The sequence below is a fragment of the Phaenicophaeus curvirostris genome, chromosome 2 (assembly GCF_032191515.1).
Source record: "Phaenicophaeus curvirostris isolate KB17595 chromosome 2, BPBGC_Pcur_1.0, whole genome shotgun sequence".
Classification (NCBI taxonomy): domain Eukaryota; kingdom Metazoa; phylum Chordata; class Aves; order Cuculiformes; family Cuculidae; genus Phaenicophaeus; species Phaenicophaeus curvirostris.
In genome coordinates, this window is record NC_091393.1 from 104030241 (window position 1) to 104048981 (window position 18741).

Here is an 18741-nt window from a genome sequence, read left to right on the forward strand (position 1 = left end):
TTGAACATCTGTATAAACCTCAAGCTGTAAGAAGGGCTAAACCAGATCAGATGAACAGCAACATGACGACAGTAAAAATATGGTGAGGGGATTTGTCTAGAAATGGACTGAATTTGAGAATTCTTCAGAGACAAGAGTAGAAGGTAAACGTGGCACTTGCGTAAGTGCTGAAAAGAGAGCGCATGAGTGATCGGAGATATATTTTGCCATCACAACAGTTACACGAGCAGGCCAAATTATGAAGAAACTGCCTGTGATCAAATAGCTATTGAGCAATATAGAGGAATTCTTAGATTTAACTAGGAGGAAAAAGGAGGCTGTCTCCTCACCATCAGAAGAATTTATTTAAACGGCAATCAATAGGCCTATTGTTTTAAGTTAGTTCTTTTTTTTTTCCAGGATACTTACAAAACAGCTTTATACTGAAAGAAATACAGTGTGCTAGAATAATAAATAAAATTGACATGAATTCAGTGGCAGCTTATAAGCATGCACAAATTTGAATGACTTATTAACTTGTTGCTCCTCTAGATTATAGTCTAGGTAAAATAAATTAATACTAGCGTAGTGTCAAAAAGCTTCTCATCATTACTCAGTGAGGTTGGCTTTACAGAAGATTACAGAGTTGAAGCATTATAAGATTTTAGTCTTTTAGTAGCAGTCGCTTCAAACTGATTTGCCAGGTGATGTTTTTGAGGAAAAAACCCCCAACTTTTAAGGGGGGTTTTATTATCCTCATGAAAAGTCGGAGTGAACAGGGATTAGTTAAAAATAAAAATTGCAAGCAAAGAGAAATGGAGAATGAAACAAATTTCTGAGGGTAGACACAGCCTACCATCTTAGTTCATCTATATTAGCCATCTCAGTTAATTTGTATTAACCATCGTAGTTAATCTATATTAGCTTCAGGAAGGTTGTAATGTGCTCGATCAGAAAGATCTGTTCAACATTACCCTAGAACAAAGCAAAATTTAGAAGACCTCTGTTGTATCAATTTAGTTGGATAGACTGCTATTTCTAAATTCTGATTTCATTTCCTAAAGCTTTAAGGGGGTATGATTTAGATGAGAAACAAACAACATATAGCTTGCTATCTCTGACACCAAACTATTTTTGTTTTAATTTACCCAGGCATTTCTGCCCAGGATATGGTCAAGGTATAGTTATTTCCAAGCTCATACATTAAATTTTGCACTGTTTAACAACCTGATTCTATCTGGTGGTATAAAGCCAGTTAATCTTAGCTAATAGCCCTTGCTGAAGTTGAGCAGATGCAAAATGGTATTCAAGTAGTCAGTTTTTACTGAAATCTGTTGTTTTTTCACAAGTTACAATGAGAAGAGTAAGAACTGTATTTGCGTTGAAAAAAAATGTATTTGAAAACAGCTTAAAATAAGTGATACCTGCCAAACCATGCCTAGAAAGTCTGAATAGTGTCGATTTTCTTGGGGGAATAAAGTAGCCCTATGTAACTTCATTTTCATGTGCTGTTTTTTTTCAAGATCCTTTCCTTTTGTTTCTGCTCCTTTTAACAAGCTATATCAAAGAGAATACAGCCTACAGGATTTATCTCCCCTTTTTTTTCCTGCCCTTGCCAAAACTGTGGCTGCACCCAGGTAGTCCTCACCACAGTCCCACTGGCATGACTCACCTAAAACACATCTGTATCTACAAGATTCAGAAACTAGTCCTAAAACCAGTAAAACTGGCCAATTCAGGTTTCCTATAGCTTCAGGTCTTACATTGTTTGCATCTCTGTCCTGGAATATCTTCAGTCATTTTCACATCTCTCTCATCCTCCTTTTTGGTTTTGCCATCTGAGTAAAAGCCAGACATGCTTGTAAAACCCACATACTAGCTGATGGTTCCCAAGTGGAATGGGTAACAACCAAGTTTTCCTGGCTCCCTCTCCACAGGAGAGCTTGACAGCTCTCTGTAATTTAGCCGGCTGGTTTTACAAAACTATCAAAAATTTAATATCCTTGAATCACGCACTATTGCCACAGTTTACTGAAATTGTCTAAAGTGTTTATAAGTTGGAGTGTTTCATGTGGGGAGAGGTGAGAGAGATAAAGGGCTTCAGTGTATGATCAGCTTGATGTGATACTGAGAAAGCAGGGTAGTCATGTTGAAATTTTTTTAGCTGTCCTATCTTTGCCTGACCCAGATAAAAGGAACAGCTCCCTGAATGCTCATAAGAAAGAAGCAGCAGTCACAGTCTTGGTGGTGTCTTCCAAAGGTGCCACACCTTCTGTCTTTGGAAGTAAAAAAATGCACTGCAACTTGAAAATACCATCATAACTCAAGGGAAGACTCCAGCTGTTTTAGTCTGATAAAAGCAGCTACAAGGGACAAATTATGAAGCAGTCAGCAAAGTGCTAGAAGATGGTGGGCTGGTACCTTTCAAATGTGAGCCACTGAAAATCAGTACTGTTGCTTCCAGAGCAAGCTTTCTCCATATATTTAAATTGCATGGTCCCAGTAGTAATGCCATCAACCTTGTCTACAGCAATGGTGAAAATGTTGCTACGATCTATCTCTTTACTCCTCAGGCATATTTGGCAGCCAAGGGAGTAACCCTGAATATATTTCTTTCCTAAGTGGGAAAATACCAATGCTGAAAAAGCAAAAATCATTTTATGACTTAAATTATATGCATTTTTCCTTTTAAAAAATCAAACCCATTTAAATTCCACATTATTATAACTTTTATGAATTCCTAAGTTTTTTTAAAAGCTATTAAAATAATGTAGAAAAAAGTACCATGATTTCAGGTAGTTCATTCTTGTTGTCAGAGTTGTAAATTCTAGTCACTGTGCTAGTAGCATCATCAGGTCAACATCTGGAATCAGAGTGGTGGAACTGCCACCACTCTTGCCACCATCAGCTCTTGCCACCTGCATCTTCCCCTGAATATGCAGGGAACATACTTTTCTGGATTGGTTTGTTCAGATAATTCAGCTCAGTCACTTGTATGTTCCAAGTTAAGAAATTAGAAGTTGAGCACCCCTGGTTTAGAGAGTGGTTGGATATTCTGAGCCTGGAACACGTCATCTAAATTCTGTTCCTGCTCTAAAACTACACCTGTAATTTGTAAAACTGTTCTGTCTGTGCTCTAATTTGTGATGTAATAACTAGACCCTACTTTCTTCACTCCCTGGGAATTGAATGCCACAAACATGTCAGTCCAAATGACTTGAAAGATGCTGGGTATCAGTGGACTTTCTTCCCACCATTGAATCTCTAGGCATACATGGAACAAACGTTACTCATTTGTTACTTTTAATTACAGCGTGTGTAATAGTCACATAAACCAGAGCAGAACTATGATAAGAACATAAAAAAACTGCTAAGTATTAAGACTGAAAAGTTTGTATTTAGGTATGTCCAGGGGTATAGATTTAGGGATGCCGAGATCTTTCATTTTAAAGGAAGAGAAGTTATGATTCTATCTTGATCTGCTTGCAAGAGGTATTAATAGAGAACGGATTTTATTGTGTCTAGATCCAATGAAGCTGGTGGTCTTTATGTTCCACAGGAGTGTTTCACAGCCAGATTGGTAAGTGAATAATTTAATTGTATTTCTTAAAAGTGTTATGGGGTTGAAGATTGGCAATATTAAACCTAAAGTGGGGAATTAGCCTTATTCTGGGTAGTTTGAAGTTTTTTGACCATTCATTCTATTATAATTCCTTCAAAAATTTTAGAAATGCTCACAGGGAGTCTCAGAAGACTTCATATTCTTGTATTTTTTAATTTTCTGCAGTACTCTGATCAATTTAGAAAGTGGTATTAACAGTCATTTAGTGTATATCATTCTGCCACATGTCCATAGTTTTGTCTTTTTAATACACTGTTATTAATGTGTGAATGGACGTATTCGATTCAATTTTGTTATTGTTACGTTGCACCATTGTAATACTGAAAGGTAAGTTCAGTCCTTATTTTCACTTAAGGACTTCGTGATGGACTGCATGCTCCCTCAGAGTGCCCAACCCTCACTCTCTAACTGGGCAGAGAGGGAAGAAAGGACTTAAAGGAAAAATTTTATTTTAAATCCACACTATCTGCTTGTTGAAACGTGTTAGTCCTACAAGATATGCAGCCTGCTCTGGGGTCAGTATTTAGATAGGAGGTTATCCAGGAACATGGAAGGGCCACAGGAAATGTCTGAGGTTTCTGCACAGAAGTCTTGTCTCTCTTCAGTGTAAACAATATCATCTTTGGGTTTGGAAGGACCCCACTGCTTTGGGTCCTGTGTCAGTAAGGCATAAAATTGATATCTGAACTATGTATTGGCTTTTGAACTTAATGGATCTTTCCAAGGAAAACAGTAGTCAAAACAAAATCCAATTAGCCATAGATGCCTGTGCAGTCTGAGGTGAATTTCTCATGTCATGGTCTCACTCATTGGAAAGCATTGTCATTGCTTTGATTCACTTCAAATGCTGGTATGTTTTAATGAGGAGAAAATACATTCTTGTTCATTGTAGTAATGTCATTTTTAATGTTATGCATCAGCTTTTGATTCTTTGAATGAAAGCCTAAACAGACCAAATTGTAGCCTAGGAAGAAATTACCTGGATGATGGAATTTAAAGCTACAGTTAATGGCAACTTCTTGCTCATGGCAGTTGGTGTAACTTAGAGCTATCCGTAAACCACTCTCCTGTATGCAGATGGACTGGCTCAGTGGCCGGCTGACAGGCTGAAGGAAGTTTTTAATAATGTTTTGTGATAGATCTGAATCAGACTACTGTGTATTGGCATGGTTATTAGGACACTCACTGTAGAAATGGACTGGTTTCGATATATCAAGGTGATGTTCGGGACATTAAAAAAGTGGAAAAATTTGTTCCATCTAAGTCAGCCAATGGGATGTTTACAAAGGCTTGTAGTGATAGGACTAAGGGCAATGTGTATAAACTGGAGAGGGGCAGAGTTAGACTAGACATAAGGAGGAATTTTTTCACTATGAGTGTGGTGAGGCACTGGCACAGGTTGCACAGGGAAGTTGTGCTGGCCCATCCCTGGAGGTGTTCAAGGCCAGGTGGGATGGGGTCTTGGGCAGCCTCGTCTAGTGGGACATGTCCCTGCCCATGGCAGGGGTGTTGGAACTGGATGATCTTTAAGTTCCCTTCCGACCCAAATGATTCTATGATTCCGTGATTCTATGTTAGAAACAATTACAGAATAGGAAATGTCCAGAAGACTAAAGAACAAAAAAGGTTTAAAAAGCTACTTTCTAGAAAATGTTAATTATTAGAGAGGAACAGCCTGAAAGACAGGCCCCACAGAAGATTCTGATGAAGTTGAACCTGACTTGGTTACCATCAAGAGATGGTAAACGCTCTGTGCCATTGCGTGAACACTTGTCCCCTCCATATGCTGTATTTGTACTAATAAACTAAGCGGCGATTTTGTCACAATATTCCACTACTGATCTTGAAAAAAGGTATAGCAGGTGTTCAAATGAAGACAAACCTGCTAGGTAATATTTATTTATGCTTGATGCCTGAGACACTGCAGCACAGGCATAACCTGAAAACAAAAGACTGACTGAGTTTTATCTTTCCAGAAATAAAGACACAGAGCCTGAAACTTGCAGGACTGTAGTTCAAGCTTAAAAGGAGGGACAGAAATCCAACCATTCTTGCAATTTTAACTCCATCTTTTTAAATTGCTATGCAAGACCAAATGTTTTTCTCTGCTTGATCCTACCGTGCAGTGATAATACTGCATTTGTCCCATCACAATTATTTTCCTAGTCTATGGTGTGCTGGGATGTCATATACTTCTGTGTAAGATCAAGCAGAGGTCACAGCAGACAGAAATAAAAACCAACCACTATACAGCCATTGTCGGCACAGCTGTGGAAATTCAGAAACACACTAGCTGGTGTTTCTCTTTCACAGCTGGAATGCTTTCTTTCCTAAGTTCCACGTACGAAAACACCTCATGAAAACTAAGTTTGTAAATTAACTTGCTGCATATCTGCAAAGTACTCTAACTTGTTGACAATCGTTATATAAGAATTGTAAAATATTTTTCCAAAGAACTAAAAGAAAGGGTGTTTTGCAGTATAGTTTCAGTACTAGAGAGATGTACTTTCCCTTTGCTTGTTAATTTGACTTGCTCAGGCTATCTGGAACTCCCTTCCTGTTTCCCTCCAAGACCTTTAGTCACTTCCTTTCTCTACATAAAAAAACCTTTCATTTCTCTTTAACTGATTATGGAGCCTCCTACAAGAATTCCGATAAAATCAGCTGAATTATATATAGATTTTCCCTATTTGTAGATGACTCCAAATCACTGCAGTTAGATATATTAAAATCAGTTGCAGTGCTGTGTCTATACTCAGGGTTTCACAACTTTTTATAAGTACCTTGTTGTCTGAGAGTGTGTTTTAATAGAATGTTAAAATTCCATTTACTTGTTTAACTAAGAGATGCAAAAATATATTGGCTGGTGAAAGTATAAAGACTTTATTCAATCAAACTATTTTTATTTGCTATGCAGAACGTTTAGATTACAATACAAAAATAAAAGTCTGTTTACTTACCTGGTATGTAGTAAATGAGAACAGAAAAGCTGAATTTTCCTTTTAGTAAAATATTTCAGTCTCAGTAGTCTACTGTGAGTGGTGTAAAATACCACTGAAGATTACAGACCTCTATTCATTGAAAAGGTCATTAAATGTGTATTGGGTTTTTTTCTCAGATAAAAGCCATCACCAGATTGTTACCTATTCCCTAACAGAATTAGTATATTAAGCTTCTTCAAAGAGTTAAAATGTTCTGAGAATTTACACTACCCAGAACTGAGCACCTTCCCCCATGTACATTCTCCAGATCGGCAATCGATAAGTAAAAAGACAAAGTATCAGTTTATATCTTAAATCATTAATCAAATTAATTAGTGGCTCACTGAAGTGGAAATGCTGGCACTGGAGTTACAGCAGAGACTGAGGGCTGAGACCCTCCATGTCAAGACCCACCATTTCTACCAGATCAAAAATGCCATTCAGGGATAACTGACATCTAGGCGAATTTGAAAGCTGATACCCAAGCTGAGTGAGCTGAACATTGGATTGTATTCTTCCTCAGTAATGTAGTATAAATTTCAGTAAGGATGGGAGCGACTGAGCCAGTTCTACTGTATTTATACACACCTAGTCTACTGTCTGTTACAGAGCTGTAAAAATAAAAATAGGAATAGAATTTAGCCAGAACTTCCACATTTTCTATCTAACAACAAACTGAATTTAATCCATCCATCCTACTGCCACTGTGACATCCCTTATATCACTGTAAAAAGGGCTGACTTGAAAATATACACAGATAATTTGTCACTTGAAGATATAAAATCTTAGGGGAAAAGAATGAAGTCTAAAGCCTTGCATGTTAAGTGCTTATTCATCTGCTGAGAAATGTTTTTCTCCATCATGATAACAGTATTGCCTTCATTATATTTATAAAAATACCTTTTGCATTCCTTCTAGGCATTTCTGGCAGAGATAGAGAATATTGATGTCTTTGTAAATTTTTGAAAAAAATCTCATCTGGAACTTCCTATGCCCAGACTGAGACTGGATCTGGTGCACTGAAAAGCTCCTTGGAGGACCAAGGGAAAAGGTGAGAGCAGAGTTTCTCTAGCTTTAGCTTAAAAAACCAAGTGTGTTCTTTTAAATAGGTTAGAAATTAAAATTCACAGAAATGAAAGGGAAAAGTGGGAAAAGGTCTTATATTTGCCTTGAGCAAATTAAGACTGAAAATTTGAAGGAACTGTCTAGTTATTTAGAAAATTGAATACAAATAGCAGCAACAGCCCATGCCACACTCAAAGACTTAGATTCAAACAGTTCATACAAATAACAGGATATGTTTTTCTGAGACAAGAGAGGACTCAATGCTGGACTCTCTAGAGTTCCTCCATCCTGTTTTTTGGAAAGTGAGCTGCTGGAGATCTAACTGCAGTTTCATGCTAGAGACGCTGCAGTATGAAGTATAGCTGCCCCCTCACTGCCTCCACACATTTAGTTATGCCAGACAGAGCCCACTTGGGAACTTCTCCTGATGGCAAGGGCGTCAATCATTCTGCTTAATGGGACTGCTTACCTGAATATGAATCTTTGCACACGCTGCATCCCGCATGGCAGAACAGAAGTAATAGGAGAGTTGTTCCTCTTCCTTGGGTTCTCTGTCCCACAGAACTTGCAGTTTGCTTGCTCGGAACATTTCCAGTGACTTATTTATTTATACATGTGGAAGAACAAATAATCTGTGGGTTAAAAATCCATAGCAATGCTGGAAAAGTGTTAAATATAGGATTATAAGCCCTCTTGGTCTTTTTGTGGTAGCTGTGCGGGTGGAAATTGTGTCCAAATATGCACCGTTTCAGTTAAACTGAGTACTGCCTTAAGGACTTTGGCCAATGTTCCATCTCTGGGCAGAAAGCAAGGGACCGTGCTGGAGTCTAACCCAGCGACACGCACCACTTCTGACCTGGAGATGGGCAGCACTTCTGTCCTGGAGATGTGCAGACATTGAGGCACTGGAGTGCGTCCAGAGAAGGGCAATGAAGCTGGTGAAGGGGCTGGCGAACAAGGAGCGGCTGAGGGAACTGGGGTTGTTTAGCCTGGAGAAGAGGAGGCCCAGGGGAGACCTTATCACTGTTTACAGCTCCCTGAAAGGAGGTTGTATTGAGGTGAATGTTGGTCTCTTCTCCCAATAACGAGAGATAGGATGAGAAGAGATGGCCTCAGGCTGTGCCAGTGGAGGTTTAGATTGGATATTAGGAAAAATTTCTTCACCTAAGGAGCTCTCGGGCACTGGAACAGCTGCCAAGGGAGTCCCCATCCCTGGAGGTGTTTAAAAGATGGGTAGCTGAGGGGCTTCAAGGATATGATTTAGTAGTGGACAGGTACGGTTGGACTCAATGATCTCAAAGGCCTCTTCTAACCAAATGATTTTACGATTCTATGATTCTAATCCAGGGCTGGACGCCTCTTCTGGCTGTGTGAACATGCTGCCACGTTTGCCTGATAGGAATGGTGAACTCAATCTAATAGGTCTTTTCCAGCCTAGTGGTTCTATGATTCTATGAACCCAAACTCTGCAGAGATGCTCAGATCCATTCTGGTAAGAGCAGTTAAACAAGTTTCACCCTCCAGGAAATATCTGCTCCCTAGATTTTTTTTTTATTTTTTTATTTTTCAGACAGTCAGGTTTTTGCATCCTGTTTTGGTCTGAACTGCCATTCCCACGGGAGGAAGGCAGAGTGGGGTGGGGGGATGCTCCCGCTGGAAGCGAAGTTCTCTTGTGAGATCTCACCTGGAGTACTGTGTCCAGTTCTGGCATCCTCAACATAAGAAGGCTATGGAACAGTTGGAATGCATCCAGAGGAGTGCTACAAAGATGATCTGAGGGCTAGAGCACCTCTCATACGAGGACAGGCTGAGAGAGTTGGGGTTGTTAGCCTGGAGAAGAGAAGGCTCCAAGGAGATCTTATAGCGACCTTCCAGTACCTGAAAGGGGCTACAGGAAAGCTGGGGAGGGGCTGTTCACAAAGGCTTGTGGTGATAGGACTAGGAGCAACGGGGATAAACTGGAGAGAGGCAGATTTAGACTAGATGTAAGGAGGAATTTCTTCACAATGAGGGTGGTGAGGCCTTGGCACACGTTGCCCAGGGAAGTTGTGGCTGCCCCATCCCTAGAGGTGTTCAAGGCCAGGCTGGATGGGGCTTTGAGCAGCCTCAGCAGGTGTCCCTGCCTGTGGCAGGGGGCTTGGAACTGAGTGATCTTTACGGTACCTTCCAACCCAAACTATTCTATGATTCTAAGTCCAGGTGAGAGACACCAAGGCACGGCAGCGGCTGACTTGCACCGATAAAAGCATTTAAGCAAGTTTCACCCCTCGGGAAATACCTGCTCTCCGTTTCTTTTGTGTTGTGGGGTTTTTCTTTCAGACACAGCGAGGTCTTTGCATCCCGTTTCGGTTCGAACGGAGGGCGGAGCAGGGCGGGGAGAAGGAGGCGGGCGTGGGGGGGGTGGGGAGGACGCTCAGGCTGGAAGCGAAGTCCCGGTGAGAGACACGGGGGCTCCCTCCCTGTCGCCGGGAGCCCCGGTCTCGGTTTAGCGAAGCCCCGAAGCGGCGCCGCCCGCCCCGCGCCCCGCGGCCCCGCCCCCCCGTGCCCGTTCCCGAGCACCAGCGGCCGTTGGTGGCGCCGCGGCCCCGCCCCTCATGCATCTCGACGCCCCCCCCCGCCCCGCCGCCTCCCCCGGCGGTGACTCACCAGGGCGTGGAGCTCCGGTCCCGCAGCCGGCACAGCCCCAGCGCCGCGCTCATTGTTCCAGCACCTCCGGGCACGATGGACGAGCTGGACCAGTCCCCCCTGGTCTCCTCCTCCTCCGCCTCCACCGCCACCTCCGGGCCGGCGCGGCCGCAGCAGCCGCAGTTTAACTACCAGTTCGTGGTCGACGACGAGGAAGAAGAGGAGGAGGAAGAAGAGGAGGACGAAGACTTCGACGAGCAGCTGGAGGTGATGGAGAGGAAGCCCGCCGCTCCCCCGCAGGAGCAGCCGCCGGAGCTCGGCGTCCCCCGCCCCTCCGCCCCAGAGCCGCCGCAGCCCGGCTGGAGCCCCCCGGCGGCCGCCGTCTCCTCCTCCTCCTCGTCGGCCGCCTCCACGCCGTCCCCCGCGCAGGAGCAGCCCCCCGCCGCCCCCCGCCGCCGCGGCTCCTCCGGTGAGCTCCCTTTGTCCTCCCGCGGCACCGCGCCCCTGCGGGAAGGCGGGCTCCCCATCCCCCCGGCGCCTCGCCGCTCTTCAGAATTCCTTTCTCCTTCTCGCCCTCCTCCTCCCCTCGCAGCGCTGCCCCCGAGCGCCGCCCCGCACCGGGATGCGGCGGCAGAGCCGCCCCGGGCGCGACCCCCGCATCCTCCCTGCGCCCGGCCGGCCGGGGCGGGGTTGGGGAGGAGGAGAGGGAGAAAGAGAAAGAGGGGGATGGGGGGAACGCAGCTGCTTTTAATCTTACTCATTTTAACCAAATCGCCTCGCTGGGAGGGGCGAGGAGCGAAGGAGCGGCGCTGCCTCCCTCCCTCCCCGAGGCTGCCTGGCGGGGCTGGGCGAGAGGTGAAGGGGGGCGGCTCTGCGTGGGAAAGGCCGCTCCCCGGCTGCGGGCAGCGAGGCTGCGGTCCCGGCGGGGACTGGAAACTGGCCGAGGGTGTGTGGAAGCACAAAAGGCGGCCGGGCTGCTGTAGGTGTGGCAGCACTGGGGGAAAAAAAGAGCCAGCCCACGTCCTGCGGCTGCCTCTGGACGAGAGCTGCTCCCACGGCTTTCAGCGGGCTATGTCCTAAGGGATCACCTCTGGGTGCTGCTGGGGTGCCCCCTCGGCTCTCAGGGGTGCTGCTGGGGCACCGCTAGCTCAGGGATGCTGCAGGGATCCCATCATTTCAGGGGTGCTGCTGGGGTGCCCCCTCGGCTCTCAGGGGTGCTGCTGGGGTGCCCCCTCGGCTCTCGGGGGTGCTGCAGGGATCCCATCATCTCAGGGGTGCTGCTGGGGTGCCCCCTCGGCTCTCGGGGGTGCTGCAGGGATCCCATCATCTCAGGGGTGCTGCTGGGGTGCCCCCTCGGCTCTCAGGGGTGCTGCAGGGATCCCATCAGCTCAGGGGTGCTGCTGGGGTACTGCCGTCTCAGGGATGCTGCAGGGATCCCATCAGCTCCCGACTGCTGCAGAGGGGTGTGTGCTGTTCCCCAAAACAGCTGCCAGAGCCCCTTTTGCAAGGCCTGATCCAGGGCCTGACCTGACATGACGTGTGTGCTGCATGCGGATTGCGATTGTGCCTTGGCCCTTGGCTCCGCTTTTGCTTAACTCGGAAGGCAAGAGCCAACTTGAGGCCATGAAAGCAGGGAAAATGAACAAAGTGCGTTGTTAGCGTGATGGTGCATTCTTGGTTGCCGCTGTCACATTGGTCCGCTCTGTGTGTTTTAAAGGTGCAGGATTTCAGTAATGACTTGCTGTCATGGTATGAGTGAGCATGACACTTGATATTTAAACAAAAAAAGCATCTGGAACAGTAACGACAAAAGGCCTGTTGTTAAACCTGAATTTAATTTTGTTGGGGTGAGGGGACTCTCACAATGCATTTTATTTGCGTATGTGACAGGACTTGATAGTTAGTTGTCTTTCGTGAAGCCTACTTTTTTTGTTCTGGTAGCTGAGGACATATTTTATATTTCCACCATTTGGAGGACAGATGATGACAAAAGCTTGCAACAGACATAAGAGGAGTCAACGCAAATTTTTCTAGGCAAGTTGTCTGGGTGGAGCTGTGGAAGGTTTGAGCTAAACAGAATGAAAGGAATAAGATCAACCAAATCATACTGTTGCTTCCAACACTAGGGATAAAAGTGTGATTTCCAGACCTTATTTGTATTTCTACTCCCTGACCCTTGAAGGGTAAGGCAAGGGTACACAGTAATTCCTGAAATATAAAATCAAAGAATGATAGAACGGTTTGGATTGGAAGGAACCTTAAAGATCATTCAGTTTCAACCTCCTGCTATGGGCAGGGACACCTTCAACTGGATCAGGTAGCTCCAAAGCCTCATCCAAACTGGCCTTGGAATACCTCCAGGGATGGGACAGCCACAGCTTCTCTGGACCACCTGTGCCAGTGCCTCACCACTCTCACAGGAAAATGTTTCTTCCCAATATCTAATCTAAATCTACGTATCTCCTCTTGTTAGAGTAGAGGAGGCCTAACTATGTCAGAATTGGGTAGCGTAGCCAAGAAGTGTTGTCAACATTATAAACCCGAATTGGAGAGGACGAAATATATCAGAGATAATTAATTTAGAGCTCTGAAGTGAGGACCAGCATCTTTATGAGGCACAGTTTCCAAAGACAAGGTGTTGTAATACATAGTGATCATCTAATAATGGGTTAGAGTATTGCAGGCTATGTTTTAAGAACTTGAAACTACTAGATGAGAACAAGTTCTTCTAAAAGCATTATCTAGTTATGTCATGAACACTTTGGTCCTCTCAGTTGCAGAAGTACTTAGTTTTGAGCAAGTTCGATATTTAACCACAAAGCATTTTTTTAGTTTTGCATCTAGCAGTTCATGTTAAAACTGTGTCGGTCGAAATACCTAACTTGGGTTCAAACTGGTTCACTCAGTCTTGCTGTGAGATTGACCAACTCAGACTGATGCTTGTGGCAAGATGACTGCCACGTATCTGAGATGGTTCTGTCTCTTCTGCAGAGTCACAGTTTCATTTACTTTCAGTGCTGTTGTATGAATTTAGGTGTAGCCAAAGAATTGTAATTCATAATCTAGGAGTTTAGAAAATATTCTATTATATTCATACTTAAATCTCTGATCTAGTGCAGGTTTTAGGCAAATAACTTTAAAATTCTATTTTCAAGAGGAGAAAGTAGCATTGCCTACAGCAAGTATGTGAACAATAGTAGGGATTCTTTTATCTGCAGCAGTAGGTGCTGCTTTTTGTAAGCATAACAATAGAGAAAATGGACTTCTTGATGGCTTATTAAAGTGTATTATTTATACATCTGGAGGTGTTTTAGAAAGTAAATAGTTGTAATTATTATTAGTAGTATTACTTAGGAGTATTCAGTATCGTCGTTACAAGAAACTGCGACATAATTATATATAATGCAGGTTCCTGGCTGTGCACCAGCAGCCTACCTTCTTGAGAGCTAATATAAATATTTGCCAGAAAAGAAAACAAGCAAGAGGGCTGCAGTAAAACTTATGCTCTCTTGGACGCCTTCTTGCTACTTATTGTTACGTAGGAAGCAAAAGTTACAATTCTTGAGAGATTACTGCTTAAATCTTTAAATTACCTAAATTTATGTACAGCGCAAAGTAAAGTAAATTGGAGGTAGTCGTACATGGCCAAAGCAATTAACTTTTTTTGCTAGCTTGTCAAGGTAAGATTAGCCAGTAAACGATGGTGAGATGCCAGTTTCCCACTTTAAAGCCCTAGATCCCAGCAGCACGTACAGGTGCTTGGAAAGGCAGGGTGTATATCATCTTCCTGGAAGAGACTGTTGTGATTTGAAGCTAAACCATGTGTTTGCCAGAAAGCTGTATAGCAAACCCACCAGACTGGCTGCAGACCAGCACCCCAAAGGAATAAAGATGTTGTCTTGTGTGTCCATTGCCCGCAGCTTGGCCATGGTTCAGTACATATGCAAATGTTCTAAAGGGCCAGTTCATTAATTAGTCTTGTTTTTCCGTTTAGTTTTATACAACTTGGTTTTAATTCATCAGTATTGAGGAGGGGTTTTATGAACAGTTTGCTTATGTGCCAGACAGTGTGAAGCAGAGGTCAGCTGGGATGCCCCAGGCTGTACCAGGAGCACACGCTGTTCTGTATTAGTTCACCCTCACCAAGCTGACCCCAGCTGCAGTAGGTGGTGATTAAACGGCATGATCCATACCGACTCTGGCTCACTCTGTGAAGCGTACATTTTATCCTGTGGTGAGGATATGCAGATCCTGTAATTTGCATTTTATACAAATTCTAAAGCAGCATAGACGCTCCTCAGATTTGTTTCTGTGTTGCCGAGTTTTCTGGTGTGCTGGTCTGTATGCATAGACTCATACACAGGAGTTGTGTGTATTTTAAGTGCAAAATGCAGCATGATGTGGGGAAACAAGAGCTATCATTGAATACTACCACTGATGACTTTCCTTTGAAAAGGACCCTGCTGATCTTCAGTGTTTTTTGATGTGCAAGACTCTTTCCCCTCCCAAATGTAGTCAGCTAAGCTCTAAGAAGTGGTGATAGGTATATCAAAGGTAGAACATGGCTTCCTGTCACACTGTTTTCATTTTAGTGACATATGGGGATGAGAGAAGCCAGCACTTTGACTGGTACTTTACAGCTTGTCTTCATTTTTGTATTTCATGCTCCTGTCTAAATGAGTTCAACAAGAGATGGAGGTTTATTTATTTAGTTGGTTTTACTTATTGTAGCATGCACATATGATGTCTAGCACAGTGGGGCCTGTAGTTTAGCTGGGTTAAGAGTCTTCATGGCAGAACAGCTGTCTCTTCTGCTAAGCAGAAGCAGTTTATGCAAGGATACTCTTGCAAACTTTGATAGTGTATTTGCTTCATGTGTGTATCCTTTGACTTGCTTTCCAGGATAAAACCACACAGCTTCCACCTACCACATAATGATGTATCCCTCAGGGAAGTTTTGAATTGCACTAGGAGTTTTCTCATTGGAGATGAAATCCTACAAACCACAAGTTAGGAGACAGCAAAGAACAGCTGGTTGTTTTCCTTCCTCCCCATCTGTACTTATGGAAGTTTGCAGCATGTCTATGAAGTGGTGACTGTCTTGTCCGCCCTGTTGCATCACCACTGATTTTCTCTGGTAACAGCAGCAGTCCTGCAAGAGTTGAGGACAACATTTAAGCCTCTCAGTCAGGGTTTTTCCTCTGCTGGCTGGTGTGAAGTTGCTTGGAAAGTGTGAGGACCTCTTGCAACAGCTGTACAGATGGGTTAGAAATGAGTAGTAAGTGGAATTTAAAGGCCTGAAGTCAAGACTCAAACCTTGCTGCTCATGAGGAGAGAAATAAGCTGTGGTTGCTGGCAATTGACATGGTAAAAAACCAATCTTAAGTAGATCTGTGACTGGAAAAATATGATTTCTAATTAGCTTGCAGATGCAACTGGTATTATTTCAGTAATTTACGATGAATTTTTCTAGTCTTTCTGGCTGGCTTTGTGTTTTCCTTTCTCCTCCTCCAGTGTCCAGGAGGAGGATTTTGGGGAGGAATGAGTGAGGGCTGTGGCTACTTAGCAGAAGGCATATCAACGTTATTCTTCTAACCCTGGGGACCAGTTCTCCTATAGTGTTAGAATTCTCTGGGGGCTTTGATGCTTGCCACCCGTTTTTGAGGGAGGTTAGTGGCTGTGCTTGCCTGTTTCCATGTCTGTCTTGCCACACCCAACTGCTTGGTGGCTCCCATCAGATTGGTATGGCCTTTGTGTGCTGGGAAGGTATTTGAAGAACAAAGGGCAGCTGATCTACAACTTGAGGCACATCTCTGTATGCTCGAGTTATGTTTCTTTGTTTTCCATTAATATCTTGAACGAAAGAAGCATTTTTGAGCTGTCTGTTACTATAGTAACTATGAAACTGATACAAAAATCAGTAATGCATAATTCAATGCCAAAATGTTCTTTGGTTTCTTGCTGTTTTATAAGCAAGGAAGTAGTTCTTTCACTGGCTAGAAAATGTAAAACAATGTATAGCTTACACATAAATTGTCCCAAAATATTCTGAAAATCTTATGCATGAAATAGGAGGAAAACTGTAGCTACTGAGCTGCATTAGATACAAAAGAAGAAACCTGTTATTTCTAAGTAAGAAATAGTGAACTAAGCAGAAAGGTCGAGAATGTTATTCTTGTGTTTTTTTTTTAATTTCTTGTTTTATGATATAAAGTAGCGATTACTCATGTTGTGCTTTGAAAACACTGCATCGTGTTTTCTACTCTTATTTAAGACTTTTTAGGGGGCACAGTACAGCTAGCATCGAGGTCACTGGACTACAGCCATGTGGCATCCATTTGAGCGATAGCTTTTTTAACTGCTATCTACATCAGTGAGAGCTATTACGATAGCAATAAAATAATGAGCTTATTAATATTCACAAAGTCTGAGAAAATCAAATTATCTCAGTGGAATGTTTTTGTCTTTCAAGTGGAAATAATCAATCTGCTGCTAACTGTAGCTGTCAAAATATGAAGATTTTAAGTTAGAGATGTTTTTTAAATTACTACTCTTCCCCGTGGTTTCTAATGGCTTTGTCTCCATTTATTGCTTTCTGATATGTAAAGAAAGAATATTTATTAATTTTCTTCCTTCCCCCTCTTTGCCCCCTTTAGAAGTGTTCAGAATACCGGTTTGACCCTCCCTGCCTTTACAGGAAGGCTTGCTTTGTATCTTAGGAATGTACTGTCAAGTTTCACTTGCTGCTTTTTAATGAACAAGGCAATCACGTCAACTTCATCGGCTAGGAAGAATATTTTAATTAAGAAGTCTTCAAATAAGACACAAGATTGCGATAAATATAAACTTTTCTTTTGCCAATTAAAAATGTTCCCAATGTAATGTCAAAGTCCTACCACTTACCCAGTTATTACTGGTTTGTGATGGGCTTTCTTGAACTCTGCTATTCTGTTTTTCTGACAGAAAATAAAATTCCTTAGTGCCTGCCCATCATTTTCCTCGTGTCTGATAAGGAAGTGAATGCCAAGTAAAACACAGGAAGGAGCATGTGTGAGGCCCTCAAAAGCAGGTTGTAGCTGCAGAACTGAAAGGAACAAGCGAGACTGGGAGGAAGCAGAAAGATGGATGTGGTAGTGGTGGAAGAAAGGTTGCTTCTTTGTTGGTCTTCAGCCAGGTCTTCCAAGTATTCATTCCTTCAGCTTGAGAGATGCTCTTCAGAGGGCGGAGGAATAAGCTTCTAGTCTGTTAAACCCACATTTTCTTTAAAAGATCACATCATTAAATAAGAAAATCAGTTTTCCTGTGTATGTGGATTGTGTCTTAAGTGATAAAAACCTGAAGTAGACAGTTAAAACCTATGTTGATCAAAATCTATTGCAACCCAGGAGATACAGTGCTGGTTGATACCTGGCCTCCTTTGTGGATGAGGGGGACATCAGGACAGTGTGCATCATCTTCACACTGCTTTCTTATTTTCATTAAAACATGCTTATACAATTGCTAATGGCTGTAATGAGTCCTATAATGAATGTCCATGTTCTTCTTCCCTCTTTTGAGATGAAGATCTCTTATGCACCAATTTGTTTTTATTTTGCAGACTATAGACTCTTATATCAGAGGCTTGTCACGCAAGGTAATGTGTTGGGAATAGATGCTAAAAGAAATCAGAAGCATCTCTTCTCTAAGGATTAATTTAGCTAATAAATACATTCTTCTGAAATGATAAACTTCCTAATCTAAATACTGATTAATTTGTTTAATTGTAGGGAAAGTGGGGAAAAATTCAATCTGTATGAATCAGTGAAAGGGAATCTTATGATTGGTATAATCTCCAAAATTAAATTGGATAATGTCTGCATAATGATAGGATTTGTGTGGCTCTTTAGACCTCCTGTCTTTCAATAAGTTCTGATGTAATTATTATATTTTTCTGCTTTGTGGCTCTGCCAGAACCCAAATTTCTGTTTGTTACTTCAACATATGGTTAAAGAGTCTGGATCTGAAGGAAGAAATGTTTAGTTTTTAGAGGAAGTTAGTATGTTTTTGGTTCCAAATACTGCCAAAGACTAAAACTTATCGTTAAAGTCATGTGTAACTGGATGTGTGTTTGCAGTTGGCTAGATTTTCTTTTTAATTAAATATATTAAAATAGAAGCAGAAAGAAACAACTTTAATCAGGAATTTCTTCACCATGAGGGTGCTGAGGCACTGGCACAGGTTGCCCAGGGAAATTGTGGCTGCCCCATCCCTGGAGGTATTCAAGGCCAGGTTGGATGAGGCTTTGAGCAGCCTGATCTAGTGGAAGGTATCCGTGCCCGTGGCAGAGGGGTTGGAACTGGATGGGCTTTAAGGTCCCTTCCAACCCAAACTATTCTATATAGATGTTGGCTCTGTGAATGTTGGTATCTCAAATCATTCTAGAGTCATTCTGAGCTTTGCTATTAAGTATTTGTGATTTATCTATTAAAT

The 18741-nt window shown here is 42.8% G+C and overlaps 1 protein-coding gene across 8 annotated transcripts in view; it reads left to right on the forward strand.

Annotated features, from left to right (window-relative positions):
* The window catches only part of RTN4 (reticulon 4), a 101437-nt gene that overhangs the window by 43694 nt on the left and 39002 nt on the right, over positions 1-18741 (forward strand). Inside the window, exon 1 of one of the 8 annotated variants that reach the window (XM_069850247.1) lies at positions 10298-10741. The exons of 5 other annotated variants lie outside the window; for them this stretch is intronic. In XM_069850247.1, the coding sequence (XP_069706348.1) occupies positions 10369-10741 (373 nt within the window). In that variant the 5' untranslated portion in view covers positions 10298-10368. Of the gene's footprint in view, positions 1-10297; positions 10742-18741 lie in introns of those variants that run through there. 2 more of the 8 variants (XM_069850253.1, XM_069850254.1) reach the window with 2 other exon arrangements.